Below are 11,781 nucleotides of genomic sequence, written 5' to 3' on the forward strand. Positions count from 1 at the left end.
TTCTCCGTCCACTCCAAGTGGGTATTGCAGTTAGGTAATTTATCTAACTACTAAGGATGCGCACAGCCAGGTACTGCTTAGCTCAAGGACAATGATAATATACCCAACCTTTCCTAACAGTTCTTGAAGTTGGTGAAATCCTGAACAGACAACACTTAATACTTCAGGGACAATCTTTAAGGAAGGGTAGTACAGTTTGAGTTTCACTTGCTGCTACATGTTTCTTTTTTAAGTTTCTTTTAAGAATACATGCATACCTTGCTGTCATCCTGCATGGACTATGACAAAAGCCCTGGGCATTTGCTGTGTGTTAACTTGTTGCAAGACTGGCCTGATGCCAATTTACAACAATCGTTTTTCGCCAAATCAAGGGACGACTTTTAAATGGACTGCATACTGGCTCATTCTGGCAACAAATAATTTCTTAACAAAACCATCATGTTTACAGCTATCTTATACATAAACAAGCTAACCCTATTACTTGTAGTCTATTTGTAGCACTACAAGTATGTCTTGTTGGTCCTTCCATTTAGGGTGATTACAAAGTCATTAATTGAATGTCTTTTTAGTCCATTTTTTTCGCAACATTGTGATATAAAACATTACAGCATAATAATTCAATAACAAATACCTGCACGTTGTCGAAACCCTCCCCCCTTTCAGATTTCTTGCTACGGCTACCTATTTAACAAATATATACCAACAACAGGAAAGTTTGGTTTGGCTTGGCTGTGATATCAGCTTAGGCTGACACACTATACAGTGTTTTATAAATCTGTGACAACTGCTTTGGCACATCTTCCACCATTTACGTGCTCACTAACGAGCACTGTAACGAGTCTCTACCCTGTTGTGTACAAGATTCAATGTCCAGCCGAGAGATCTGTGCGGGCAGGAATATGTGCTGAGTCCGTTCCACCCCTGTCCGGCAGAGTGGACACACTTCCAGGCACGCCGCGCACTCGTCGCAACAAACAACATGTCCGCACGGGGAGAAAACTGTGCTGATTTCCTCGTCCATACACACCCGACACAACAACGCCTCCTCCAGCTTACATATACGCTCCTGCAGTTCCACTGCTTCCACACACCCACACCTACAGTCAATGTCGTCGCACCGACAACCTTCCGTCAGATTGTTCAACGAGTTTACCTCGGTTGGTGGCAGTTGGACCGCCGTTCCCCGCGTGTACAGTAATCTCCTGGTCTCCTCGTAAACCTCGCGGCAGGTGCGGCGCACGTCAAACACATACTTTTTCCCAACGACAGTGTTCTCGTTAAACAGAGACACCAGAGTGCCCTTAAAGTCCCGGCTGAACTGAGTGATGACGGCACTCCTCACGGTCTCACACCGGTAGAAGGCGTGCTTCTCCGTCACCGCTCGGTAGAGGGCGTTGGCCATCTTGGTGTTTGGGAGCTTGAAGCCGAGAGTTGTATTAGTCCCTGTCGTTTCCAGTATCGTCAGAAAGAAGCACTTCCCTGCGTGAGTGGCCATCTGTACCTGGGTGAACAGCACACTGAAACACAAAAGGAACCAAAATGAGGATACAAAGAACAAAACAATTTTCTCTTCTTTGTAATTATTTAGCAATGCAGGATTCCTGATTTAATCAAACATTCACTTGTCCTAATCTAAAACTAGGGTTCTGTAAACTGATTTCAGTACAATTCCTCCAACTGTTCAGCAAACATAGAAATAATAGTTCAAAATAACTAAACCCTCAGATCATTGGTCCATGCAAGACCTCTCTTTTAGCTCCTAGTGGCAAACAGCCAACTTATTTATGGATCAAGGAGCTTAAGGAAGTAATGGCTGTGTCAGGAAAAACAAAATAGGCAAGCAAGATGGTAATTTGACATGTACACCTCTATAGCCCATAAGTTGTATCATTTTACATTCTATGTAATATTGATTATTCTATATATGTAATACATACATCAGGGCTCTAGCCAGCGCCAGTTTTGCCGTAAATTTACGGCACTTTGCTGCGTGTTACGGAAAAAAATCAAAACCAATCCGTAAACCTTGACAGACAAAAATCGGGAGAAAAGATATAGACAGGGCTTAAACTTTTGCAATGATCTCCAAAAAAGAAGCGGAAGTTTGAAGCGAAGTCGATTCAGGCCATTTTTATCTTCCGCCGGCGACAGGTGACAACCCCAAGGTGGCTTTATAGGCGCGGAGGTTGCCAGTGGTTCTTGGGCTAAGAGAAAATCAGCGTCGTGCGCCCCCCTCCCCACTAGAAGTGCCCGGTCGCATCAGGCTGACGTTTTTTCTGCTGTTTTCGCCGGTTCACCGCCAATTATAGCCACACAAAAAAATACTCCGGTAGTTACCAGGCTTTCCGTATTTTCTGCGTAACATTGTTAAAGTTTTACGCCGAGTTACACACACCTTCTTCCCGCGAAAACTGGTGTTGAGAGTTTGAAACCACAGAATCAGATATTATCTACCAATAACAGCGTTCGTTCACGCCACGTCACGGAAAATGGACCAATGACATACAAGTCTCGCGGTTCACGAGATGTTGAAGCGCGAATCCGCGAGTTTTTATCGGAAATTGATATTTGGTGCGACGATGGGGCTGTTTGAAGACTTGAATCGACGAATTTTGATCAAATCAAGTGGAAGTTACCGGAGAAATCGTCCATGGAAAACATGGAAGGAAAATATTGAACGTCTTTAGGGCGTTCTGTCCAAAGTAGGGTGTCTCATTTCCTACTATATTTAGTACAGGGCGCAACCGGGACCGGTGTTGAAAATGTTTTATTTCTGCCGACTTAATTCACGTGTATATTTGTCAAGTAAATAAGCAAAACTTGCCCCTCAAAATGCTGGAGATAGCGTTTCAGAGGGTCTAGATTTCAAAATTTCCCGGGGGGGGAATACCCCCGGACCCCCCTAAAATTGTCGCGCCTACGGCGCGACGCCTCGCTCGATATTTTGGTTTTGACCAAAATTTGGGGCTTACGGGATTAAATTTCAGGCTGGCTAGAGCCCTGACATACATGATGTACTCATGTGGTTAAGAATGGAAACAATATACGTATTCCAACCCATATTTCATTAGATCTAACTTGCAGCGTTGCCTACAAATAAATTCTTGGTTGTGTTCTTTTTCTGGAAGACTGTAAGCAAATTATCTACCTGTGCCTTAGAACACCTGTTAATTAAGCTCACGGAAGCAGGTGGCTGCCAGCAGGTGGTCAGAATAGAGTACCCACTGAGCCAGCCAAACTCAGGGCCGGTCCAGAAAAGAACAAAAAAACACAAGATAGGGAGTGTTTCCTGTGTTACACCAACACATATCCGAAAAACTGACAGGTGATAATCACATCCTCCACCTGTGCCAGCCTAGCAGTCTCTCATCAGTAGGTTTGGACATTTCCTAACGACAGCTGTTTACAGAATTTCTGATTTTTCCAAGCTTCCTTCCCTACATCACAATCCACTTCCTCTTTGTGTGCTAGTAAGTTTGATAGATTTCAGACAGATAAAAGGGCTACCCCGCTGAGTCAGTGATTTAGTGAATTAATAAAATGTATTTTTCTGCTTTTAGCTAGCACATCCATCTAGCACCATTACCTATGCATGGGCATAATCAATAAAATATTGAACACAAAGTTGTTAAACCGTACCCATTGGCAGTTCAAGTTTTAATACGCTGTGCTATGAGACCGTTTCTTGCGTTACAAAAATTGTCCTTTGCCGTGAACTTCCCCTTTCGACAAATGGTCTCTTCTCCCCAGCAACACTAGAGCGCCTACCAAATATAGGCGATGATTGGTCCCGTTACATCCAACCTGCCTCTTGAGGCAAGCCAGCATCACATTTACATTTCCTGTGGGCTATAATTTGTCGGCATAGTCTTCGTGTCTTTTGCTTCTTATTTTTCATATCAATCGAATATCTTCCAGAAGTACAAGCAAAAAGAATGCCTTTATCGCAAGTTGGTTTGACGCTCGTAGTGACAATTTAAAAAAAAAAAACTTCCTCTCTGTTTCAATGAAACTCTTTTCCCTCAGTCATAGCTATATTTTGAACGCAGTGTTTTCTTTTATGAAATTCAAACAAGAAAAACAAGTCAGCTGGATGCGTTGAATTTTCTGGCTGTTGTTTTTCTCTCCAGCCTCAATAACACCTCAATTAGCAGCCTGGCTGTTATTCAGGCAGTTATAGAACATTGTTATCTACCCCACCACTGGGCAGGACTGTACCACCAAGGGACAGGGAGGAACACCATTACAAAGCAGTCTTTAAACTTTAATCAAAGCATTATCAGACACAAGAAGATTCAAAAAGTCATCAAAGATAAGATTATTTGTTATGTTATGCCCAGCGGCAGTAACAGACACATGTTTTGTGCTTCCTCCCCGAGTTGAGCATATTACCCCCTGCAGCAAAAGTGGTACAAGCTGCCCAGCAACTATGCTATTTTTAGCCTCAGCCTCTGTCATGTGGATGAAGAGGGATGAATATTGCAGTGGATAAAACCTTTTCTGGCTGCTGTACAAGGGTGAAGAGCTTCTGACTCTCAAGGCCTTTTGTTTGCGACTGATATAGCCTGGTAAACAATTCTACTTCTTCCTTCTGCCGATGGTTCAGTAACAATGACAACACTGGCTAGAAAAACAAGACCTCACCCCACCAGGCTGTTTTTGACTCACTGCCAGCAGTTGCCACTGGTAACCAAATGAGATCACTTCATCCTGTGTGCCATGCTATTACATTACAGCTTTTTATTGGAATCAGACCCGAAAATAGTGAGGTAGTCAAAATTTTGCTGCTAATTAAAATACACAGGAGAACTTTCGCACTGTATAGACAGCAATTTACACTGTTACAGGCTATATTCATATCAAAATAATGAATCATGTATGGCATTAAACTGAACTCTCATCTCTCATCTCAGAATACATTATATCATGTACTGCCAATCGCAGCTATGTTATAGGTCTTCTTTGCATGGTGACACAGCTTATTCCTAGAAACAAGTTACGATATGCATCAGTTATCTGTTTCCTGCCAACCCTTGAACTCTGTTGGGTTCTTGGAAGGGAAACGTGGGGAAAAAAGCATGCTACCCTGTTACTGCAACAAACCGACAACTTCCTCTTCCCAATTATTGATCAATTTCTCTAAATGTATCTAAAAACATTGCTCATGGCTAAAAAAACTGCTGTACTCTAGCACTGATCTCTACAAAAGCATAAAACTGACAGATGTCAGCCTTATGGTCCCACTTCCATTGTCCCCATATTAGTCTTCAACCCTAGAATTATCGACTTTTTTGCCCTTCTAAACCTTCACCTATTATTAGACCATGCAGGTAGCCTGGTTCTCTAGTTTTGCAACTTTCAACTGTTCAGTTTACTCATATCAGGAGACCGCTACTCAGACTGCAGATTATTTGGCATAAACTACGTCTCTGCAATGCCTCACCTCTGAATGGTATTCAGGTCATCATCCATTAGGAGGATACCCTCTGGTCCCACTCCAATGTGCATGTTGACGCCGCTGCTGTCCTTCACTGCGTAGTTCTCCTGTCCGTAACCTTCCAGCTCCGAGCACTCCTTGACCATGTTGTACTCGGCGGTCGCCCGTTTCATGCCCCTGATCTTGTCGTGCTCGGCGGCAATGGCGGAAAGGATGTCGTTGGACCACGTTGGTAGGTAGGCCGGGTAGCAGCTGGCGTACAGATCTGCGTTGTTGCAGTCGTAGTCGCCTGTCTCAGCCTGTGCGATCAGGGCAGCAATCCTGGCTGCTTTGTTGGTAGGAGCAGTCAGTCTCCCTTCAGCCAAGTCTTCCTTCAGGTGCAAGTAGAACATATGTCTGGGGAGGATAGAAAGACTGATATGAGCAACATTTATCAATTATGATTAAAAAGTGTCATCCTTTCCATCATCCACTGATCCAGAAGCTAACAGTCAGGTGTACCTAGATGTAAGACACCTGAACTACATTTTCTTTCCTACAGCAATCTTCTATAGTATTGCACTGGTCCCTACAGTGCTTGTGTGGCCTTGCCATCTTCCAACCCTTGGGCTATTGTTCTGCACTTGTCCAAAAACAAGACCACACTTACCTAGCCCCTATCCATGGTCACAAATTGTTACCTGTCCAAATGAAACAAGGTCACCGTATCCCAGTCTAAACATTTGGTAATACCATTGCAAGGTCCCGTTATCCAAACTTTTGAATATTGTTTTTTTTCTTTGAGTTTGAATCCCTGTCCTTGGTTAAAACTTCAAAATGACCTGACTGGAGCCGAGCAGTCGGCCAGAGTATTGTCTGCTCAGCAGTTGTGGCCTGTTTACAGTCCCTGTTGATGAAAAACTGGCACCTTTCCCAATACTGACTAATACCTTGAGCATCACAACAACACAGGTCTGTCAGGTGTACAATACCTCAAGGACATGATTTATAACAGATACGTGTTGGCGCATCCATGTTACCATGAGAGAAGTTGTTGTTGGCGCATCCATGTTACCATGAGAGAAGTTGTTATTTTAACTCTTATCAACCTTAGGCATCAGTCACAAAGGGAAGCCTTCACATCCATAGAGGATCTACTTCTGCACACCTTTGGTTCATGGACACTTCTTGTTTATTCCTATTAGTATTTGATATTGATTTTTTGGTCTTATCTGACATGCCTAGCAAATTACTCATGGCGCACAGAGACGGTAAAGTATGACACACGTAACCCCAATGTTAGTGTTCTCGTACGTGTGATGTTTCAGCCAACTTTCCAAGGATTTATTTTAGTACATATACACCCAATTTCATCCCTGTTTTCACTCCGACTTGGACTGAATTCAACACTTAACCGCTGGCTCAGCTGGACGTGTTTACCTGTTACCATTTGCACACCTGCGCGTGACGGTAACCCCTCCCACTGAACCGCTGCCTTGGCAGGATCTTGTTGACATAGCTCAGGTAAAGTGTGCACCTTGTCAACACAAGCCTGCCACAGTTTGCACACAACTGTTACCGATAAGCAACCATCCAGTTCCCCCAATTGCCAAACTGAAGGGTTCTTTCCTTCCAAGCAGAGAAGCTCGAGATGTTCAACAGGACATGGAACAAGTCAAGTTGCCTGGCTTTACTTGGCAGAATGGACGTGTAAAATATCACCTGGTGGCTTCTACAATGACCAACTGTTCTAAATGCACTTGAGGAGTCTATCTTTTAAAAATAGTTCACGAAGATTTATGAATTGACAATCAATGCACAGTGATTTCACTGATATTTCTTACGAGATAAGATCTTTTTGATTAAAAAGATCAATTACAGTCACTGAACAAAGTATTGTTCAAAACTGCAACTATTCTTATTATAATTTCTACTTTGACAGAACAGTAACTTGGACGGATCGATTAGTACTAGTGAAAAAATATACGTATCAATGCACTGAAATTTGAAGCTGCTTCCATTGAGAAGAATTTGGCATGTATTGCCTTCATGCTTCACACTTCCCTTCACCACAATATGACGGTGCAAAATAGATTATTTTCACAAGAGGCCTAGTGTAACCTAGGTCCAGAATTAAGTTGCTTGCTTGCTTGTGTCATTATTCCAGGTTGCCCACAATTTCCTTTACTATCTTTCAAATTCATATCTTTCAGCTCCCCAGCAAACAGCTTTCAAACATATCCTGGCCTGGCTAATGCGTTGTTAGACAGTGGGAGACAGTCACTTGGTAATTTGTACTAACCACATCATTCTCATGTTGCTGACTGAGCCAACAGGACTTAAAAAGTGGTTGACCAAACTCAAATGAGATTATAAAAAGCTTGCAGCTGTTCTACTCCACACTTAAGTTAAAACCACAATATGCAATGTATTAGAAGCCAAAACTGAAACATTTTCTACCCCTCTTTTCTGATCATATGTCTGAACAGTATTTTTTTCTAGGTTGAGTAAGATTGTTGTATCCTAAAAAGATTTTTAAGTGAGCGTGTGCGGTGCACGGCTCTGCCTTTCAGTGTCAAGTGCAAGACAATACAAATTCTACCTTGACAATGCAGAATACAAACTTAAGACCTTAAACCAACCTCTGCGGTTAAACTTTTGTATTTAAACTTGAAGAGCTTACAAAAAGGCTACACACTCCGACTCAGTCCGAGTAGCTTGTCCTTGTCCCAGCTGACTATGTATTTCCTAACTGCTGGAATAATGCTTGTATCTGGGCCAAAAGGCCCAATTTAATGTACAGCACACTACTGCATCATGGGACATCTGCAAAAGTCTGAAAAACAACCTTAACTGGACCATACCATTCCAAACACCATCACGGGGGGGATTTTCAGATGTGCAAACTAACTCAACTGTCTCTTTGTCGAAAGCTTTTTTCTACCCTTGAGCCCTTTAAGCCCCGGGATAAGGAAAGAACTTGGCTTTGCATCGAGGGAAAATCAGGTGGACATCGCGGCATCTGCGGTTACTTGGGTGTGAAATTACAGGAGCATTGTTTGTACAAGCCTAACCGCAGCTGGGACTTGAACAATAGCCTCTCGGAGCCGGCGAAATCCCCATTGCATCACCTGGATATTCTCTACAAGCTCTAGTAGTCAAGTGTTCAAGTGCACACATTTTTTTTCGTGACTCTTTATCAAGGGTTAGCAGCGAAGGGAAGGCCCGGCCAGCTATTTTCTGCGTAACGATGAAATGTGATCCACTTGTTTTTCAGTACTTGGTGTCCCACTGGACAGCCGGGGCCACACGGTGCCGAGAGATGGGCCTCGGTTTGTGCAAACACCGGGCAGCAAACTTTGTTTTCCTCTACTTGTTTTCTGACTTTCGAACAGCCGGGCGAGCACAACAACAATATGTTGACAACTTCCGTTGCACATAAATTTAGTGCATGCAGCTACAAATTATTCATTTGCAATAGATATGTTATAATGAGCATTTAATCTACACAAGAAATAAATAGTAGAAATATAATGCACAAGCATCATAATATGTATCAGTGGTTGGGACTACACAAGCTAATAAATTGCAAAAAAAACATCATGTTATTGATGTAAGCTGCTGGCCAGTCGAAATGCCGGGGGCCAGAAAAACAACCCCCAAGAAAAAAACAAGACTCCGGCCACTGCTAAAATACGGACATTTTTTGCTCGTATCTACCGCTCAAAATATGCCAAACAATCACAAAGCGTTTGTACAAGGGCAGCTGTATGTGTCAAGAAAAACAAAAGTCTGGAAAACATCTCTTCTCGCGTGTGTCGGCAGAAATCTGCTGGTTAAGCGGTTTGGTCGCCGAACGAAGGTCAGCGGGGAGGCACGGAAAGTGAAAAACAACTTTGATGGATGGGCCGAGTGGCAGCGGGACACAGAATGGGGGGAGGGGGTTCCACGAACAAAAGAATTGCATTACCCTGGCGATTATTTCTCCATTTAGGAGTTGATAAATGGCACGCGAATGACACTTGTTTTTAAACACTAGAATGGGGTTGCTAGAATTCTGGTGAAAATTAGACGTTTTTTGGCCAGGGCGAAGTGAACCGTTCCAGGGAAACACGCTTCCGGGTCTGTCGACAGTGATTTCGCAACTCCCACTATGATGAGTAATCATCCCCTTCAACACGAGGGCATGTCTAGACATACTGCAAGAAATTGTAAAACGTGCATTTTTCTCACCTGGTAGCCTCCTGCAGAAGGAGGTGGGGTGGGACGAAGAACTTTACCCTGAACCGAAGACGGTAGGGTGGCGGGCCGTCCAGTTGCCGGCTCAGGCGGTTACGGGTGTTCAGCCACAGTGGTCGGGAGTCGGTGCCCTTACCACCCGAGTACTGCAGCCCGAAGTAATCGACCTCGACGATTCCAAGCTTCTTGCATACCTGTAAGATGAAATGAGACGACAGAAGATCAGCTGTGAGCTAATGGAAAATTCAAGACTTGTCCACCAGTTCTAGTAGTGCTAGCTTTGATACTAGTACCTGTGCCGCTATACACATACTGTACGTACGGACTGACAGAACTTGTTTACCAGAAAGCACATCCAGCTCCCAAAACTGACGTGGAAATATGAGAAATACAGGACCAAATTTGTCACATAACAGGCTGAAGTGTGACCAATCAAGTAGCCATAATATCTGGGAGAAACTCGACAAAAGCAGCAATAAGTTCATTGAACAATTACAAGTACGGACTCGTACCTTGTCAAGGCATTCCTGTCCACAGGCCTTCGGCCCAAGTTCCACCTCCAGTAGGACGGAATCCGGGCGCGACACGAAGCACCACATATTGCTGAAAATGTACAGCTACGAGAATGAAACAACTACGAGCCTACTGGCACTAAGACATAAGGGGTGAGGATGAAAGAGGTCCGGCAGATGAGCTCAAACAGAACTGAAGTGCAACGGAAAATATTCCTCGCTACAGCACAGAAGCAGGCTGGCGTCCCACGCCTAAGCCACGCCTCACGCCGCAAACGGACCAATCCACGCGCGGGGATTTAAATTTTTGACCAATGGGCATGCGAGGAGGCGCGGCTTGCCCATAGCTATTACATCATGGTGAAGTTGTTTACTTCAAAACGGGCGATCAGCTGGCGGAGGCCGGGGGAGAACCGGTAGTCAAGCAACATGGTGCCAATCGCTTGGGCGGAAAGCAGTACGTGTCCTTGTGCGCATTGTCATTTCACGAATGCAGTAACGAAAAAGATTGAATTGACAAACGCAACATTTTCTTGCATGGGATTCCGTAGCAGCCGGACTATCAAGGCCCATATCGTGTTCACATGGATGATTATAATAAAAACCCTGTCTACATTGTCTGTTTTTCTTACATGCACCCTATGACAGGTGGTTCAGACAGGTGGTTTACTCAGAAGAACATCATACATCGACCTATTAGCACCGGTAAGCCAAAGGTGAACGTACCGAGCGGACGATAATCACACCCACTATAGTTGCAGTACTGGTCGGTCCCTTCCTTTCCTCAGCTGATAGGTCCCGGATGTAAGCTTGCTGTCCATGTGATCGCGGGATGATCAGGGGTGACTCAAGGCTTCAGCTCACAAAAAACCATCATTTCGCAATGACGAAGGGTGTTCCCCGCATGGGGCTTCCTTGATGTAACAATTCGCGTGACTGTTGTAAGCAACATGTAATATGTCTGCATGTCATCATAGCGTGTACATTCAATGGCTTTCTTCGTGACCAGAATAAAATGAAGTAGGAAAATTACTGCAAAGGAAAGGTACCGAATAAAGAAACCTCCTTCTCTTACTTATAACCTTGGCATTACCAAGGTCTTGGTTTAAGAAATGAAATGTCGTTGCACCCCAATGACCTTCTCAGAAATGCTGTCATCAAATGCTGTAATAACACGTTAGACCTATAACGTTAACATTAACGACAACGTTATAATTTGCAACATTGTACGGAACTTCAACTCCCGGCTGGAACGTGCGACATTCAGCTTTGAATAGTTTGATCTTGCTTTTAAACCTCCTTGATCTTTAAATATTTTGTGGAGGTGCAAATCGGATCGTTGCACATTTACAGTTACATTTTAGGAGTGTGCTTAAAAGAGTGGACGTATTTTGCTTTTAAAACGCGAAATTGACGGTGGAGTCGGAGGGAGGGGGTTTCTATCAGTAGACAATGCGCTGAAAGTCCCAATGACTGATCAGTTGCAACAAAAAGTACTAGTATTAGTCATGACTTTGCTATTGCAACTTTGGTCTTTTTTATTTTTCATTAGGGCTGAAACGTATGCGTTCTGCCACTTTTTAAGTCAAGCGACTGTATCAGTTGAAGACGGGC

The 11,781-nt window shown here is 43.7% G+C and overlaps 1 protein-coding gene across 1 annotated transcript; it reads right to left on the reverse strand.

Moving 5' to 3' along the window:
- Nucleotides 1-562: 562 nt before the first annotated feature.
- LOC136438951 (E3 ubiquitin-protein ligase MYLIP-like) lies at nt 563-10,368 on the reverse strand. Its single transcript, XM_066434001.1, has 4 exons — nt 10,168-10,368; nt 9,650-9,849; nt 5,444-5,833; nt 563-1,517 (listed from the first exon to the last, which is right to left on the reverse strand). Exons 1-4 carry the CDS (start codon nt 10,252-10,254, stop codon nt 809-811), a joined length of 1,386 nt encoding a protein of 461 aa, XP_066290098.1. The 5' UTR covers nt 10,255-10,368; the 3' UTR covers nt 563-808.
- Nucleotides 10,369-11,781: the final 1,413 nt, after the last annotated feature.

This window comes from Branchiostoma lanceolatum, chromosome 7 (genome assembly GCF_035083965.1).
Source record: "Branchiostoma lanceolatum isolate klBraLanc5 chromosome 7, klBraLanc5.hap2, whole genome shotgun sequence".
Taxonomy (NCBI): domain Eukaryota; kingdom Metazoa; phylum Chordata; class Leptocardii; order Amphioxiformes; family Branchiostomatidae; genus Branchiostoma; species Branchiostoma lanceolatum.